Source organism: Lipomyces tetrasporus, assembly GCF_029532465.1.
Source record: "Lipomyces tetrasporus strain NRRL Y-64009 chromosome Unknown POJ06scaffold_5, whole genome shotgun sequence".
In the NCBI taxonomy this organism is placed as follows: Eukaryota; Fungi; Ascomycota; class Lipomycetes; order Lipomycetales; family Lipomycetaceae; genus Lipomyces; species Lipomyces tetrasporus.
The window spans coordinates 495,529-509,780 of NW_026611600.1; the positions used below are offsets into that span (position 1 = coordinate 495,529).

At 47.2% G+C, this 14,252-nt stretch overlaps 7 protein-coding genes across 7 annotated transcripts; 3 read left to right on the forward strand and 4 right to left on the reverse strand.

Moving 5' to 3' along the window:
- Positions 1 to 1,618: 1,618 nt before the first annotated feature.
- Positions 1,619 to 3,056, reverse strand: POJ06DRAFT_196358 (FAD-linked oxidoreductase; the record flags this gene model as incomplete). Its single annotated transcript, XM_056185022.1, has 3 exons — positions 1,619 to 1,755; positions 1,810 to 2,953; positions 3,009 to 3,056. The coding sequence occupies 3 exons, from the start codon at positions 3,054 to 3,056 to the stop codon at positions 1,619 to 1,621; spliced, it is 1,329 nt and encodes a 442-aa protein (XP_056043807.1).
- A 730-nt stretch (positions 3,057 to 3,786) lies between these two features.
- On the forward strand, positions 3,787 to 5,909 carry POJ06DRAFT_295394 (uncharacterized protein). Its single transcript, XM_056190510.1, has 2 exons — positions 3,787 to 5,378; positions 5,425 to 5,909. The coding sequence occupies exons 1-2, from the start codon at positions 3,899 to 3,901 to the stop codon at positions 5,730 to 5,732; spliced, it is 1,788 nt and encodes a 595-aa protein (XP_056043808.1). The 5' UTR covers positions 3,787 to 3,898; the 3' UTR covers positions 5,733 to 5,909.
- Positions 5,910 to 7,283, reverse strand: POJ06DRAFT_252456 (uncharacterized protein). Its single transcript, XM_056187529.1, has 4 exons — positions 7,036 to 7,283; positions 6,959 to 6,977; positions 6,801 to 6,905; positions 5,910 to 6,739 (listed from the first exon to the last, which is right to left on the reverse strand). Exons 1-4 carry the CDS (start codon positions 7,250 to 7,252, stop codon positions 6,025 to 6,027), a joined length of 1,056 nt encoding a protein of 351 aa, XP_056043809.1. The 5' UTR covers positions 7,253 to 7,283; the 3' UTR covers positions 5,910 to 6,024.
- Positions 7,284 to 7,344: 61 nt separating this feature from the next.
- POJ06DRAFT_102492 (uncharacterized protein) lies at positions 7,345 to 8,861 on the forward strand. Its single transcript, XM_056183934.1, has 2 exons — positions 7,345 to 7,846; positions 7,902 to 8,861. Exons 1-2 carry the CDS (start codon positions 7,437 to 7,439, stop codon positions 8,443 to 8,445), a joined length of 954 nt encoding a protein of 317 aa, XP_056043810.1. The 5' UTR covers positions 7,345 to 7,436; the 3' UTR covers positions 8,446 to 8,861.
- POJ06DRAFT_102448 (P-loop containing nucleoside triphosphate hydrolase protein) lies at positions 8,569 to 12,161 on the reverse strand. The gene is made up of 4 exons (XM_056183932.1): positions 10,700 to 12,161; positions 9,521 to 10,649; positions 8,906 to 9,470; positions 8,569 to 8,850 (listed from the first exon to the last, which is right to left on the reverse strand). Exons 1-4 carry the CDS (start codon positions 11,661 to 11,663, stop codon positions 8,692 to 8,694), a joined length of 2,817 nt encoding a protein of 938 aa, XP_056043811.1. The 5' UTR covers positions 11,664 to 12,161; the 3' UTR covers positions 8,569 to 8,691.
- Positions 11,877 to 12,527, forward strand: POJ06DRAFT_267959 (uncharacterized protein; the record flags this gene model as incomplete). The annotated part of the gene is made up of 1 exon (XM_056189277.1): positions 11,877 to 12,527. One exon carries the CDS (start codon positions 11,877 to 11,879, stop codon positions 12,525 to 12,527), a length of 651 nt encoding a protein of 216 aa, XP_056043812.1.
- On the reverse strand, positions 12,162 to 13,624 carry POJ06DRAFT_102393 (P-loop containing nucleoside triphosphate hydrolase protein). Its single transcript, XM_056183931.1, has 5 exons — positions 13,457 to 13,624; positions 13,355 to 13,390; positions 13,235 to 13,306; positions 12,970 to 13,172; positions 12,162 to 12,911 (listed from the first exon to the last, which is right to left on the reverse strand). Exons 1-5 carry the CDS (start codon positions 13,467 to 13,469, stop codon positions 12,660 to 12,662), a joined length of 576 nt encoding a protein of 191 aa, XP_056043813.1. The 5' UTR covers positions 13,470 to 13,624; the 3' UTR covers positions 12,162 to 12,659.
- Positions 13,625 to 14,252: the final 628 nt, after the last annotated feature.

The window sequence follows — 14,252 nt, forward strand, 5'->3', positions numbered from 1 at the left end:
CCAAAAATTATTAGCTAGGTATTTTAAGTCATACAGTAAGTCGACTACACTCATTTGTACTTCGGTTGGTGAGCGGTCAGGTTGGCATTGTACCCGTTAGAACGCCTGTTTGTCTACGTGCGCTGAACAAGCATACTGAACACAAAAATCTGGTATGTATAACCATTGCTATCATCAGGTAACTCTGGTTGTGCATAAAATTTTGGTACCATTGGGCCCCTGGGTACGGTGGGTTATTTACAATGCAATCTTGTTTGCGTTACCTTGCCTTGTCCTTTGCCTTGCCTTGTGAACTCGAGACATGTTGGCAACAAATCACTGTCACCCATCGTTTAATTTTAAAATATATAAAACGTAGGCACAGGTACTTACTTCCAGACGTAGGAGAGAGAGCTTAGGATGAATGAGGTTTCAGAAAGCTTTATGAGAGACTTGATACATCGAGGTCCGCTGCCTCTGGCGTGCGCAAGTAGCGGTACAGGGGCACCTTTCAAGCCCAACATTGATTTGATTGATTATGTCCACTCGGAGAAGCGCACGAGGTCAGACTCACGATGACCTAGTATAGCTGCGCTAGCTATCGCAGTTCTCGATGCCATCGCAGCACCCGAATCGCACAGATTCATACTACCGTTCCGAGCGTAACTGGCTAGGCAAGACGATGATGACTGGGCTTGAACGTGAGTTTGCATTTCGAACATTGAGTGAGATGATTTCCGAGGTAAGTCTTGCTTTTTGATCACATACGGAGTCAAGTGACGTCTCTAGAAACAATCAAAAGCATATCGGGCAAGGAGTGAGTGTGTACATCAATAAATCAGCGACATGTTCGATTCGATCGATGATGACACTTTTCGCCGTGTGGTCAGCAAGACCTACACGAGTCATGGCATCAACTCAATGCGCTTGATGGCTTGTGGTCCGCTGATACCGCCTTGAGCCGCGCTCCATACTATAAGTTCTTTCCATGGTATATGGGGATGTGCCTGACAGCTTTAAGTGAAAGGAGTTCAGCTCGTATTGTCGTCATCATGTTGCCAGGGCTCATAACCCACTCGTTGCTGTCTTGTGATTCAGCTTCTGTATTGTACATTGCCTTTTGAACTCTAGAATGCTAATGTTACATTACTTCTAGATACTTTCTATCTATCGTTAGAGTATGGAGTCGCTATTCCAACACCCGGACGAGTGAATGCGTGCCACTGGTGCGAAAAAGAGCCTGACAGCCGAGCGGCGCCTGCGCCTAATAATGGCTCGAGGAGATGGGATTGGCGATACAATGCGAGGGCTGTTGAACCGGTCTCGTATCGGCCTACGCAGAGTTGATTCAATGCTAGATCGTAAATGGCGGAGAGCCATTCCATATGTTAACTCGTCAGCAAAATTAGTGCATTTCAATTTCCTTTCCGGTATGAGAGTTTAGACGGGGGCTAATACAACGGAAAAATCGCACTTCTTGAGCACATTGTTTGCGTCTGAGTCCGTCTTTAGTATACATAAATAAGCAGGTACGAGAAATGCCTTTTGGTAACGAACGAATCAAAATGGCGGGATGCTATCCAGCTGATATCAACGACGCATTTTCGCCCACTCCTTTTTGGTCCGACAGAGTACAGATTCAGTTCACCGTTCTTCGAGCAAGGTTGTGCCACTTATTAAAAACATTGTCCGGGTCATATTTAGCCTTAAGCATCTGAAGCTTTTCCAAGTTCTGTCCAAATATATCTCGTAACGGAACATCGACATCCATAACATCTGAATTGAGAGAAGGTCAGTAGGGCATTCAAGCATTATCTCGCAAATGCTTACTAGCATAGTTGGCATATGTTCCCCTATCGGCTGGGTCATCTTTTCCAGCTTCATTCTGAATCCGATTCGCTATCCTCTTTGCCCATGCTCGCATCTCACTGTCAAAGGCTGGATCGTGCCAGCAAGGCCCTAAGACTGCATTGTAGTACCTCCCTCTGTTTGCATAAGCCATTGCTGAAGGGCTAACTTGGCAAATCTTGTCACGGCAAATAATCTCAAACAAAACCAGCGATTCCGACGCCGATGGTATCTTCTGACAAAAATCCCGAAAGTCATCAAATAGGCTTCGCACAAAAGTTACATTTAACGGAGCAAGAAAGGTTGCCGCATTTAGATATCGGCGGCTTCCATGGAGAGACACATGATTCAGTATGCTGTTCACCGTCGAATACGGCATCTCGGCAGTTGTATTCATCACTGGCTCAAGTGATAATAGCGGGCCAACAACTTTCAGAGCGTCGTTCGCAACGCCATCGTAAAATACAACAACAATTACGCGCGGAAGATGCAGAGGCGCTGGTGCCGAGAATCCAAAGGCGATAGCATTCTCCCCTCTCGTAGTCGCCGCTATGTGGTTGGTAAACTGAACAACAGACTCAAGCTTCTCGGAAGAGAATAACAGCAGCCCGGCCCAGACTCGGTTTGGCTGATCGTGAAGGCTATAGGTGAACTCCACTGCCACGCCGAAATTCTGCCCGGCACCTCTGACCGCCCAGAAGAGTTCTGAGTTCTCGGTCTCTGAAGCAGTGACGAGGCTTCCATCTGCAAGTACGAGCTTAACACTTAGAAGATTATCGACTACTTGCCCATATTTCCCAGTTAGCCATCCGTGACCACCGCCAAGGGTAACACCCCCAATTCCAGTATGGTTCACGGTTCCACCAACAGTAGCAAGACCGTACTTCTCGGTAGCAACATCGACATCCACCCAGAGTGCTCCCCCCTGAGCAGTCACTATTTTATTGTTCGCATCCACATCCACATTTCGCATAGATGATAGATCAATAACTATCGCACCCTCGACCGACGACGACCCCGCGGTAGAGTGACCTCCTCCACAGACTGCGACGCTAATTAAGTTTTCCCTAGAAAACAGAATTGTCTGGGAAATATGCTCAGCCGACTCAGCGAGGACTACCGCTCCCTGTAACGCTTCCGTCAATGGCTATTGTTATTCTCTGAAATTTGAGATATCATACAGCTTGTCTTTCGGCGCAAAGACTCCAGCGCTTAAGTTTTTTTTGCATAATCTTCAGATCCAGGTGTCAGGATCCTTGAAGTCTTCCATCGCTTCCTCAAGTCTTCAATAAAGGTTCGATCGATAGCCATTCTGCAATTATATGTCCGCCGCTATTGTCTCGTTCTATGCGGTGCAAATATGTTGAATCGCGGAATCGAGTGATAGTCCCGGTGGGGAACCGTTAATATGATACATGCTGATGCTGATGCTGATATACAGCAGCCAACAAACCGACTCCGCAAGATTTTGCCAAGTCGATTGGGATGCTAGGGTATGAGAAGTCAGCATCTTTTGGCAGCATGTGATCGGACAACCATTGATGTTCCACGCGAGCCGAATGACGCGGGACAAAGTTCTCGTGCAAGCGAGCTCTTGACGATGACTTTTGGCAAAATTGGGGTTCAAATGGGATAAATTCGATTTACAGTATTCTGGAGAAAGATCATATATTGGGAGACTCGTCGTTGCAGTTGAAATTACAATAATCAGTTGTCAGTCAGAAATGTAGGCGAATCTGCTCATGTAATATACATGTAAGATGTCCGTCGCATATGGCAGAGACTGTTAGAGAATCTATTTACATTCCAATTGGTGTATTAGCACGTAGCTCGGCAAGATTGGCATCGCATCTCGGAAGTTTTGAATGTTCAAACGTTGGGGCTGGTACCGTCTAATACAAGCGTGCCTGGCTAACCTTCGAAAATTGTCCAATATTGACGTGCGGCTTTCGAGAGTCACGTTCGAGGAAGATCAACCATAAGAGAGTGAGGCAAATATGATCTTCCATCAAATCGAGTGTGTTCTATTTGCACGACCGCATTTACGTACAAGCAGATAAGAGTCCCAAAAATGGCACCTTCGTCCTCTGAGTTCATTCTGGCGGACTCTTCCCGCGCGAATGACATTAACCAGACGTCGTCCTCACCGCCACCTTTGCGACCGCGACTCACGACGCTCGGTACTGACTTCACTAGGGCCTTTGCTACTCTCGCTGTCGCAGATCCGCCGTTCGATGTCGAGGATATTGATTCGGAATGCTGCGGAGGTGGCTGCTATTGTCTTTCGACCTCGACCGTGACGACCGGCACCGGCACCCCAACGTCACTACCCAGCACTCCTCCTCCGTCCGCTCTTGTCAGCATCGATTTCCCCACGACGCGCGCGTTTGACTCGCTCAGGCTCCCAAAGTCAAAAATCGCGCGCAGCTCGCGGTTTTTGGGTATACCCGACCTGCCTCCCTCTAACATCGATATTGTGTGGCCAACAGCAGCCGTCGACGAGAGGACGAGAGAACTTGACCTTTTTGTGGCTCCAAGTTATCTGAAGCCACATTATCCATATAATATTCACAACGTTCCAGTCTTATGTGCCCGTCTTTTGACCGGTCCGGAAGCTGTCAAGCGTACGTATCACTTCGATGTCGACGTCACAAATTATCCCGATGAGATTGAGGGTGTGGACTTTCGTGTAGGTGGCGCTGTCGGCATCTGCCCACCGAACGACTCCGCTCTTGTTGACGACATTTTCAAGCGACTCGGTGTTTCTGAGCGTGAGAGCAATCTCGAAATTACGCTTGTCACTGAAGGAGGACGTTGGCCTACAATCTGGGGAGAGGATAAACCACGTAGCCTGCAGACCACTATGCGTGAAATCCTCACATGGACTGTGGATATTAACAATGGAGTGTTTTCAAAGAATCTTCTCCGAGTCCTTGCGGAATATTGCTCTAACAGGAGTGAATTCATGATTCTTTCTTGGCTCTGCAGTCGACAGGGTCAGTCTACGTTTTGCAACTTACGTTCCGACCCATATCCTCCAACGCTGATCCAACTACTCTCCGCTTTTCCGTCATCGAATCCACCATTTTCTCACTTAGTCTCGGTCCTGCCGACGCTAATGCCGCGATTTTACAGTCTATCGTCCGACCCTATTTGCGAAGTTGTTCCAGTAAACGGAGAGCTACGTGAGACGAAAGTTATACCTGCGGAAATGGATAGAGTCAGCTCGATTCGCAAGATCGAAGTTGCAGTTACAGTCCACGAAGCGTTAGAAAACTGGCGCGGGCAACTGGCCGTGCGACCAGGTAACTGCTCTGCGTTCCTCGAGCGAGTGGCGCATCTGGCGATGAAAGGCCAGAGAGTGACAATTCCAATGTTCCGTGGACTTCAGGCCAATCCATTAGCGAGGGAGTTTAGACATGATGGTCCGATGCTGCTGATTGGAGCTGGCGTTGGAATTTCTCCATTCAGGGGATTTGTGCAACGGCGGCTGAAAAATGCGAACTGTAAAAACAAAGTGTGGGTTTTGCAAGGATGTCGCGATTCACTAGGTACGGCTATTGTTGTATTTTAGGGGAATGATGCTAATCGTCACAGTTGATGAGCTTTATGCAGGTGAATGGGGAGTTGACGACAGTGATGTCCGCAAAGTTGTTGAATCTCGCCGTGGGACTAAAAAGTACGTTCAAGATGAGGTTGTCGATCAGTCTGTGTTAGTATGGAGTGTCATTTCTCATCCTGAGGGCCGTGTGTTTGTTTGTGGGTCATCTAAAGGCATGGCAGAAGGTGTTGATGCGGCGCTGAAAGAGGTGGCGATGAAAGAAGGTAACATGACGGCCGACGAAGCAGATGGATTTTGGAACGAAAAGGAGCGCGCATGGAAGTACGTCACCGAGACGTGGTAGAATGATCTGAGAGTTGCGCATTCCCAAACCGAATCTTGCATTGTTGTTTATGGCATTTGGGTATATTGGTCAAATACCAAAGAACTGGGCTTCTAAATCTAAGTAATTTTGGTTGGTGATTAAACGACTTACACCAAATTTGCTATGTCATTGTAATATATTGTACATATGTAATATTTCTCTTTCTGCATGGAGATCTCTCGCAGTTATGTTCGGGAAAGCAAGAACTTTTGACATCATTCATATATACAAGATGATCCAAAATTCACATCCGTTAGCCCTAGCACACATTCTACCCTTCCTTTTCGACCACTTTGACTGACGAATTGCCATATTTGCCAGCAATCTTAACACCAGTGAGTTCGCTGACATTAGACCAGAAATAAGGATCTTTAAACCGCGGATCCTCATCTCTCAACCCCATACTTTTCCTCACATCCGCAACGGCCTCGCGGATCCGAGCTGCGACTATTGACCGCAGAGTCCAAGACTCTTCACTGTCATGCTTCGCGTCCACTAGGCCCTTCCATCGTTCGCGCTCTTCAGCAAACACTGATTCGCTTAATGGCACCCCGAACTTAAAATTGAGCTTCACACGATTCTCCTTCTTCCACTTCGGAAAGACAACCGTCCGTGGGACGTACTTCCAGTTCTCTCGGTCCTCCGGAAACACGTCGTCTAGACCTTGGTGAAATATCGGGACGATAATGGGCAGTTTTTCAACTTCAAGGATGATCCGTGAAATACCCCAGTGGAAGTACTTCATTGATGTCTGATGAGGCGGATATGCTTGGTGAACCAAGGATTCTGGGAAGATATGGATCCATTGCGGCGGCAGGTTTGACGGCGGGAACCGATTATCATCTGTGCTTGAAGCCTCGCACAGCGAGTCTCGGGATGACGGGCAAAGAAGCAGGATGGCAGAGTCGACCGACCCTTGGTAGACGCCTGTGCCAAATCTCCTGGTCGCAAGAACCTGGCCCATAGAGAAAAAATTGCTTGTGAGTCTACATAGCATCATAAGTAAGGACCGTCACGTGTGGGGCTCTTATTTTTCATCAAACGTACTTTGTCGTGAAGCAGATGTTCTCCGCACCTAGCCCCCATCGGAGATGCGTAGGATTAAACATCTTTCGAATTGGTAGCAAGCCCCACATAACGGGATCGTCAACCCTGAGACAATTAGTCGCGCTCCGTCAGTTGCGGCCAGAAGCAGCAAAACATACACAGAGATATGATTCGAAACTGCAAGAGCTGTGTCAGCAGTAGCGTGGCATTGATTGTTCCGTAGAGCGCCACTCACCCGTTAAGACACCACGGCCCTCCTTCTTAGCCTTTTCGAGAACACGGACAAACTGCTCGACTCCGGACGCGTCGACATTGTGAAAAGCGTACAGAAAGAAACGGGAGAGTAGGCCGGTAAGGCCCATGATGGCCACACCGCCGAGCCGCCACAGTGACTTAGTGCGTGGATACCGGTTGAGGAAGGTAAGCGCGTTGGCGATTGTCGGGTGCGCCATTCGAAGAACGTGCGGGTGGAAGGCATCTGTCTAGCAAGGACCCTTCATGTCACCAAATGAATAGAATATAAGAGTAGCCGCGAATCTACGCCGCACGCCAATAGCGGTTCGCAGCTTGCGCTACGACGTCATCTCCTACCAACTGAATCTTTTTAAGGTCACACTGCGGCCTCCTCCTGTCAACATGGAAAAGTTCTCACACTGGCGCGACAAAGGCACTGGTATTGCTCCGTTTCTGCCCCATCCGTCCTCCACATTCGCGACCACAGCAGGTGTGTCGTCGGACGCACCCATAGTTCTGCGATTGGCAAATATTCTTCTCGCCGTCCTCTCGTCCATCGTGAAGATCCCACTCGTTCTGGCCATAGGAGCTCTCCATTTTGGCATCATATCGCCTATTTTTCCTTCCTATCGTGTCCGCAGAGTGTCTTCGCGATTACTCCTTACCGTTATTGGCATCTGGTACTGGAATGTCGGCGTTGAAGGAGCGCGGCGGTCTGCGTCGCGAAAGAATGCATCGACCGGCCCAAATGCTGGAGATATAATCATCTCCAACTTCCTGTCACCGTTGGATGCCTTGGTATATTCTACAGTGTATGCCACTGGCATGTCTTCTTCTCTACCACAGCCGAGCTAACATTTGGCATAGTGTTGACCCAGTATTTATCATTCCCTCATACACAGGTGAAATCATGGTCTATAGTCTCCTCGGTGCAGTCCTCTCAGCGTTGGAGTTACCCGCTGCTAAATCAGTATCCAAGCCGCCAAACCTCGCTGAAATTCAAGCTAAAGCACTGGCATCACACAAAGTGATCGTCATCTTCAACGAAGCCACACCGACCAATGGTCGTGCTTTGCTTGCTCCTGCAATGGACCGTATTCTCGACGAAGACAATCACGTTACAGGCAAATGCCGAGTCTTCCCTTCCCTGATCAGGTACTCCCCCCCAGACATAACGACTCCGATTCCACCTTCCTCTAGCTTGCATTATCTATGTCGAGTCACAAGCCGATGGAAAGCATATAGTGTCAGAGTTCGCATTGCGGAACCATTGGACGCAACTGACAAAAACGTTATCGTCAGTGCTTTTGACGAGATATGTCGCATTGGCAGAATAACGCGTGTTGGTGAGGAGTTGGGTGCTAGCAGCAAACTAAAATTTGTCAAGGCTTGGAAAAAGGGTAGACCGTGATGACCTTACATATTCTCTACACCAGTCACTGTAGAGACGTTAAGTATACATCTTTCTATGAAATATGTAAATATTATTGTCTATTGTAATGCCTGTCTCGGTAACACCTTACGATATACATTAACGATACACTGATGAAGACCTTCTGCTAATCAATAGCATTTCACGAAGAATGTAACGTCGACCAACAAATTACCAACCAAGAGTTGTCAAAAATTACTAGACACATTCATATATACGTACGCCCTACCTTTTCCTGGCGGTGCCAATATGAGTATTGTTGACCTTCGTCGCAAACCGAAGTGAATTCACTGTTTCGGAAATGTGCTGTTTAAGTGGTGAAATATTCACAAACATAAGCGTCTTTGAATTACCTCCAAGTGAGTATTGCAGAAGATACGTCAACTGACTCGAGTTAATATTCCTTCCTCGTTATTGTTCAAATTCACAGATGACTTACTTTAGAATTTCTGTATGGGATGTGGTTGCCATCTTTTGCTGATCCTAGAGCTGTTATGACATCACGCAAGCAGCTCAAGCTTTTGTTGATCGAAACAGTCTCCTTTAATCGGTCACCTGTGCTCTGAGAGTGCGATAGCCGTTCTGAGCCGGCTAGATCAATCAAGTTCAGTGTTCCTTCCCTGATCTCTTGCGTCGTCGCATTTACACCATGCAAGGTCAGGATGAATACACTGTGTGAGCGCGATGACCGCTCGTTTGCCTTTGTAGCCGCGACGGATCTGTTTCCTGCAGCAGTCTTCAGCATCTTTGCAACCGTCTCCTGCGAATCCAACGACATCACTGTCAAGTCAGGCACAGTGATTTTCCCATCCTTGGTGTCGTTCCTAATTTCTAATTTCTTCTTGTCGAATTCATCTGCGCAAACGAGAAGGTCATTAATCGTCTCGTTGTATATCTCTAGAAATTGCCCTTGGACAGTATATGTCCACCCTTTTTCCTGAAGGTTTGTCGCCGTATTAAAGATCTGGTCAACCGCCCTTGGTATCATGCCGTCTTCGGAAGCCCTACTGTCCGTTAGTCGAAAGGTCAAAAAGGAATTCGTCAATTCACTCGCATTGTATAAGTTTTGCCTGATCCGGTTTGGCCGTAGCAGAAGATGCACACATTATAACCATCCAATGCGCTCTGGACAAGCTGAGAAATCTCGCCAAAAATCTCTTGATTATTGGAACGAGGTCCAAAAACTTTATCGAACGCGAAGACATGAGTCTTAGTTGTGACTGTGCCCATCGCCATGCCCAAAGCGCTCTCATTACTCGGGCCAGTCAATTCAATTTCTCGACCTTCAATTGAGTCATCCGGATACTTGATGTCGGCCACATCTGACAATTCGCTCTGGTGCGGCGGACGCACTCTACAGAATACTCTAATATTGCCTTTAAGCTCCTGAACTTGATTGTGCAATATGCGCCGAAGTGTTTCTTCCTTTAGTAACTTCTCTTTTATTACCACTTCTGATTCCAAAGCCTGCCCAAGGAATTGTTGCATCTCACTGATCTTCACATCCCTGTTTTTTAGTTCAACTTCGAGTGCTTGTATTCTCATCTGCAGTGTCCGGCTAGACGATTCCATGGAAAGCGAGGACGCTGCCTGTTCATCTATTGTCTTTCTAAGTAACGCGCCGCGCCCATACTCCTCCTCCAACTTCGTCTGAATATCGCGGAGGTTATTCTGAGCCATCATTAAGTCCTCTTCTAACTTAGCTATGACATTCTGAGAACTCTCCCGCTCTTGCTCTACAGCTATGTGTAAACGATTGATTTCTACTTGTAGTGACTGCTGTTGATTTTCGTATTCCTCCTTCAGATCCCTTTCAGCGATCTTTATTTGATGTATCAGCTGGCACTTCTCCTCCTCAGATTGAGACTTAAATCGATTCATCTCCTCCACAAACCGCGCGTCTTGTTCTTCCAGTTGGCGGCGGTAACCAGCTTCTGCTAATTCAAACTCTGATTTATGCTGCCGAATAATATCCTCTTCATTGTTTCTTGAGAGACGTTCCTGCTCATCCAGCTTTAACTTTAAGGTTCGCTCCAAATCTTCCCTCTCAATTCTCGACCGCCTCTTCTCGTCTTGCAAATCACTGTTCAGTTCTCTGATCCTTTGCTGTAGTTCGCTCGCGGCATCCTGAAGTCTTCGCTGCTGCAAATCGGATCCAGCTCGATCGGTTTCATATGCAACAACTTATTACTGTTAGTCTTACTACGGGTCTCAATTTGTAATGTTTAGTTACCCTTTGCTTGGAGTTCATCAATCTTAGAGCCTGAGAGCGCCTTTTGCGATTCCATCAAGGTCAGTAGCTCCTCAAATCTCTGTTCCATATTTTCGAGTCTACCCTTGACGTCCCATGGCGGATTACTGACACTGGTATTGACGGGGAGTATACGTCCACCTGCGCAGATGTCAACGTCTTGCGCACTGTTTGGGCGTGACATAGCTGGCTGCCCAACGCTGCCAGTGCGGCGATGAATCGAACTCGCTGACTTCGGTCTCACCGAAGCCTTTGCGGTCGTTGTGGTTGTGGCGGGAGCTGTTGTCGCAGGCTTCCTGTATGAGGTCGATGATGTTCGAGAAGCAGTCAGAACCCTTTTCTCGATAGTTTGATCCAAAGCCGGTATTCTCGCAGCATTTAAAGCATACGTAGGATTATTGTAGCTGCTCATGTTAGATTTCATCGTTGAGGACCGATGCATTACTGACGATGAAGCCTGCATTTTTGGCGGAGCCATGTTCGTGATCTCTGGCCGCAAATCGCCGAGGACTCCTGCACCGCTTGAGCTGTGCCGTTTACTTAAAGGCGACAATTGTGTCTGCAGTGCTTTAAATGCTGGCTGCGGAATTCGAGACACAGATGGAGTCATTGGGACTGGGACGTTGGATTGCAAGCTTGCTGAGGATAACCCGCCATCTGGCGGGAAGTTCTCAGAGTCCATCACACTAATGGCAAATTTCCCAAAGCCAAATAGAACGAACGGCACCTCGATATGCTTGTAATACCGAGAAGACGACAACAAACCAGGGCTGGGTTGGAGAAGGTCACTCCTGCAACTCACGAATGCTGACTTTATGGCCTCCTTGGACCTTGCGCTGCACGGTAAACAATATGGCTGCGATGGATTGTAAACAAACAAAACTCTAACCTTGACCGGCTGTTCATGCCCATTATAGTCGTGGTACCACCTTTCTTTTACGACCATGGTTTACCCGTATCATATATGAGAAAGAGCAGAAAACATTACCCGGACCTACCGGGCGTAAAAGTGTCTTGGCACTAGTAAGAATAATCTGTCGATCATTGGTGACATAGCAAATATTTACTGGTCATTGTTTTGTCTGAAGTTATTCTTGTGAGCTGCTTATTATAGCCCATGCATGTGTCGCGTCGTTATACCGGATTTGGTGCGCATAGGATGACCGGCAGACATGTATCGTATCTGAAAATTACGACCGGACCGTTGCGAAGAGGTTTTCGCCATGCTTCACAAATATGTAACGAAGATTCAAAAAGTGAGAAAACATGGCCGTCATATTACTCTTTATTTCCGCAGACGTTCAGGTCCGGGCCACCTCCACATGGGCCGTTCGCAGTGGACGTAAGGAAGCTTCGCAATGAATTCCTGAAGTTGCAGTCTAAGACGCACCCCGATCTGGCACGAACCGAGGAAGATAAATTGCAGTATGAATCAGCGTCCTCGCAACTGAATAAAGCGTACTCGACGCTAGCGTCGCCATTGAGTCGAGCGGTGTATTTGCTCGAATCAGTTGGTCTGGGTATAGCAGAAGATGCAGGAAGGAAAATGCCACAAGATCCCGAGTTACTGACGGAAGTGTATGAGCTTCTAGAAGAGATAGAGAATTGTCAATCCGAGGACGAGATTGGCGAGTTAAGTTCAAGTATTGAAAATCGGATAAGGATAACGGAGAAGGAACTAGCGAAAAGTTTCGATATGCATGATCTCGAGAGGGCAAAAACAGCGACAGTAACGTTGAAGTACTGGGTCAATATTAGGGACGCATTGAAGGAATGGGAACCTGGCAAGCCATTCCGTATGCTCCATTAATGGTAAAATGTAAATAGAGTTTTACCTACTTCAAAAATACGTCTATATCCTAACAATATTAAGTCTAAAACTCAATGCACTAGTAGGTATACATTCTGCACGCAATGGCAATAACAATTTCGAGACCAAACATCACAGGCTTTCAAAGATAAAAGACTTCAGTTCGTCATATGCTTTCTCCAAATTATCATTGATAATGATCTTGTCGTGAGCACCTGTCTCTGCAAATGCCAGTTCCTTTTCGGCCTGATCCATTCTCTTTCGCACACTCTCCGGGCTTTCGGTACCTCGACCTTCCAATCTAGCGCGCAAAATCTCGAGACTAGGCGGCGCAAGGAAAAGGTATCGCGCATTAAGTGTCGTTTTCTTCACGGAGATAACTCCCTGTGGATATCCTTAGATCAATTACCATAATCTAAAGTTTCACCAACGCCATACGTACCTGCATGTCAATGTCCAAAATACAAGTCTTTCCCTTGGTTCCAACATCCTCCACGGACTTAATCGATGTACCATAGTAATTACCAGAAAACTGGGCATGTTCCAAGAAAGCGTTCTCCCGTACGAGCTTCTCAAAGGTCGGCCTGTCGACGAAGTGATACGCAATCCCATCCTCTTCGCCGGGTCGGGGCTTTCTTGTGGTATCTATAAAACATTAGTCAATGTAATTGCGTACGCCTAGTGGTGTTAGACCCATGAATACTCACGCGAAACAGAGAAGCCAAATGTGTCTGGGTATTCCGAAAAAAGGCGCTTTAACAGCGTCGACTTGCCCGCACCTGGACTGTCAGTTTTCGAACTGGTCAAGAAACACTGAGGACACATACCAGATGGTCCGGAAATCACAATAGGTCTCAGAGAAGCTTTAATGGGTCAATTAGCTATGTACAGTCTTGGGCTTCCGATCATAAGTTGACGGACAGGTATACCTTTGGAAGCCATATTGCGAAAAAATGGAACTTGACGAAAAACCTTGCGAGTGGTGAAAGAAGTTTTGAATGAATTGTGTGTAAGCTGCAAACTATAAATGTCCGACGGTCGCCCTCTAAATAATGTCAAGTTGACCTCTGTCTTCTTTGTGGGCTGCAGCACTTTTGCTGCACTGGGCGACCTCGACGCTGCTGTGCGGCTCTAAGGGATTCGCACGCAGGCGTCCATACAGGGACCTAACCCTTCGAAAATCAAACATGCGCAACGGCCATACCTGGCAACACCACGCAAGACGGCTTTAACAAGTGAAAATATGCGGTAAATGGTTCTCGTAATTAACACGATTAGACGATTCCGCGTAAGACCTTAATGCCATATTTACGCCACTTTTAAGGTTGGCTTTAGCCTTAAATGGCAACACTTGAACCTTCTTCGAGGCTCTTCCTGACTGACGTAGTCGTCTGGCTTTCTCCTGACGCGCTTCGTTCTTGCATGGATTTATAGACATACGTCCAAAGGCTCGCCGTGTCATTCCACCTTGCAAGAGGAACCACTGACCAAGGCTGTAGGCGGATTGGCGGATAGGCGGTAAACAGAAGTCACGGCGTCGAGATAAGGAAACCGCGATGTCCATATTTGGTATAGATTTGAGCCTATTTCTGCTTGTAGTAATCCCCCGCCATTAACCAAGCGACTGGAAGTTCATATTGTATTAGCATGTACCTTGCAAAACTTTTCCAACGAAGCTGTTTTATGTGTCCGATAAGTCTATAACTACAAAGTAACACACGCCAA

Bases quoted from the DNA above. Each gene is read 5' to 3' on its own strand.
- POJ06DRAFT_102393 (XM_056183931.1), bottom strand. The intron at 13,173-13,234 runs GTGAGTATTCAT...AATGTTTTATAG, and splicing joins ATTTGGCTTCTCTGTTTCGC to ATACCACAAGAAAGCCCCGA. The intron at 12,912-12,969 runs GTACGTATGGCG...GGATATCCACAG, and splicing joins TTTTGGACATTGACATGCAG to GGAGTTATCTCCGTGAAGAA.
- POJ06DRAFT_252456 (XM_056187529.1), bottom strand. From the start codon at position 7,252: ATGGCGCACCCGACAATCGCCAACGCGCTTACCTTCCTCAACCGGTAT. The intron at 6,740-6,800 runs GTACGTTTGATG...GATGCTATGTAG, and splicing joins AACATCTGCTTCACGACAAA to ACTCACAAGCAATTTTTTCT.
- POJ06DRAFT_102448 (XM_056183932.1), bottom strand. From the start codon at position 11,663: ATGGTCGTAAAAGAAAGGTGGTACCACGACTATAATGGGCATGAACAG. The intron at 10,650-10,699 runs GTAACTAAACAT...AACAGTAATAAG, and splicing joins TGATGAACTCCAAGCAAAGG to TTGTTGCATATGAAACCGAT. The intron at 8,851-8,905 runs GTAAGTCATCTG...AACTCGAGTCAG, and splicing joins TCCCATACAGAAATTCTAAA to TTGACGTATCTTCTGCAATA.
- POJ06DRAFT_295394 (XM_056190510.1), top strand. From the start codon at position 3,899: ATGGCACCTTCGTCCTCTGAGTTCATTCTGGCGGACTCTTCCCGCGCG. The intron at 5,379-5,424 runs GTACGGCTATTG...TAATCGTCACAG, and splicing joins AGGATGTCGCGATTCACTAG to TTGATGAGCTTTATGCAGGT.
- POJ06DRAFT_102492 (XM_056183934.1), top strand. From the start codon at position 7,437: ATGGAAAAGTTCTCACACTGGCGCGACAAAGGCACTGGTATTGCTCCG. The intron at 7,847-7,901 runs GTATGCCACTGG...CATTTGGCATAG, and splicing joins GCCTTGGTATATTCTACAGT to TGTTGACCCAGTATTTATCA.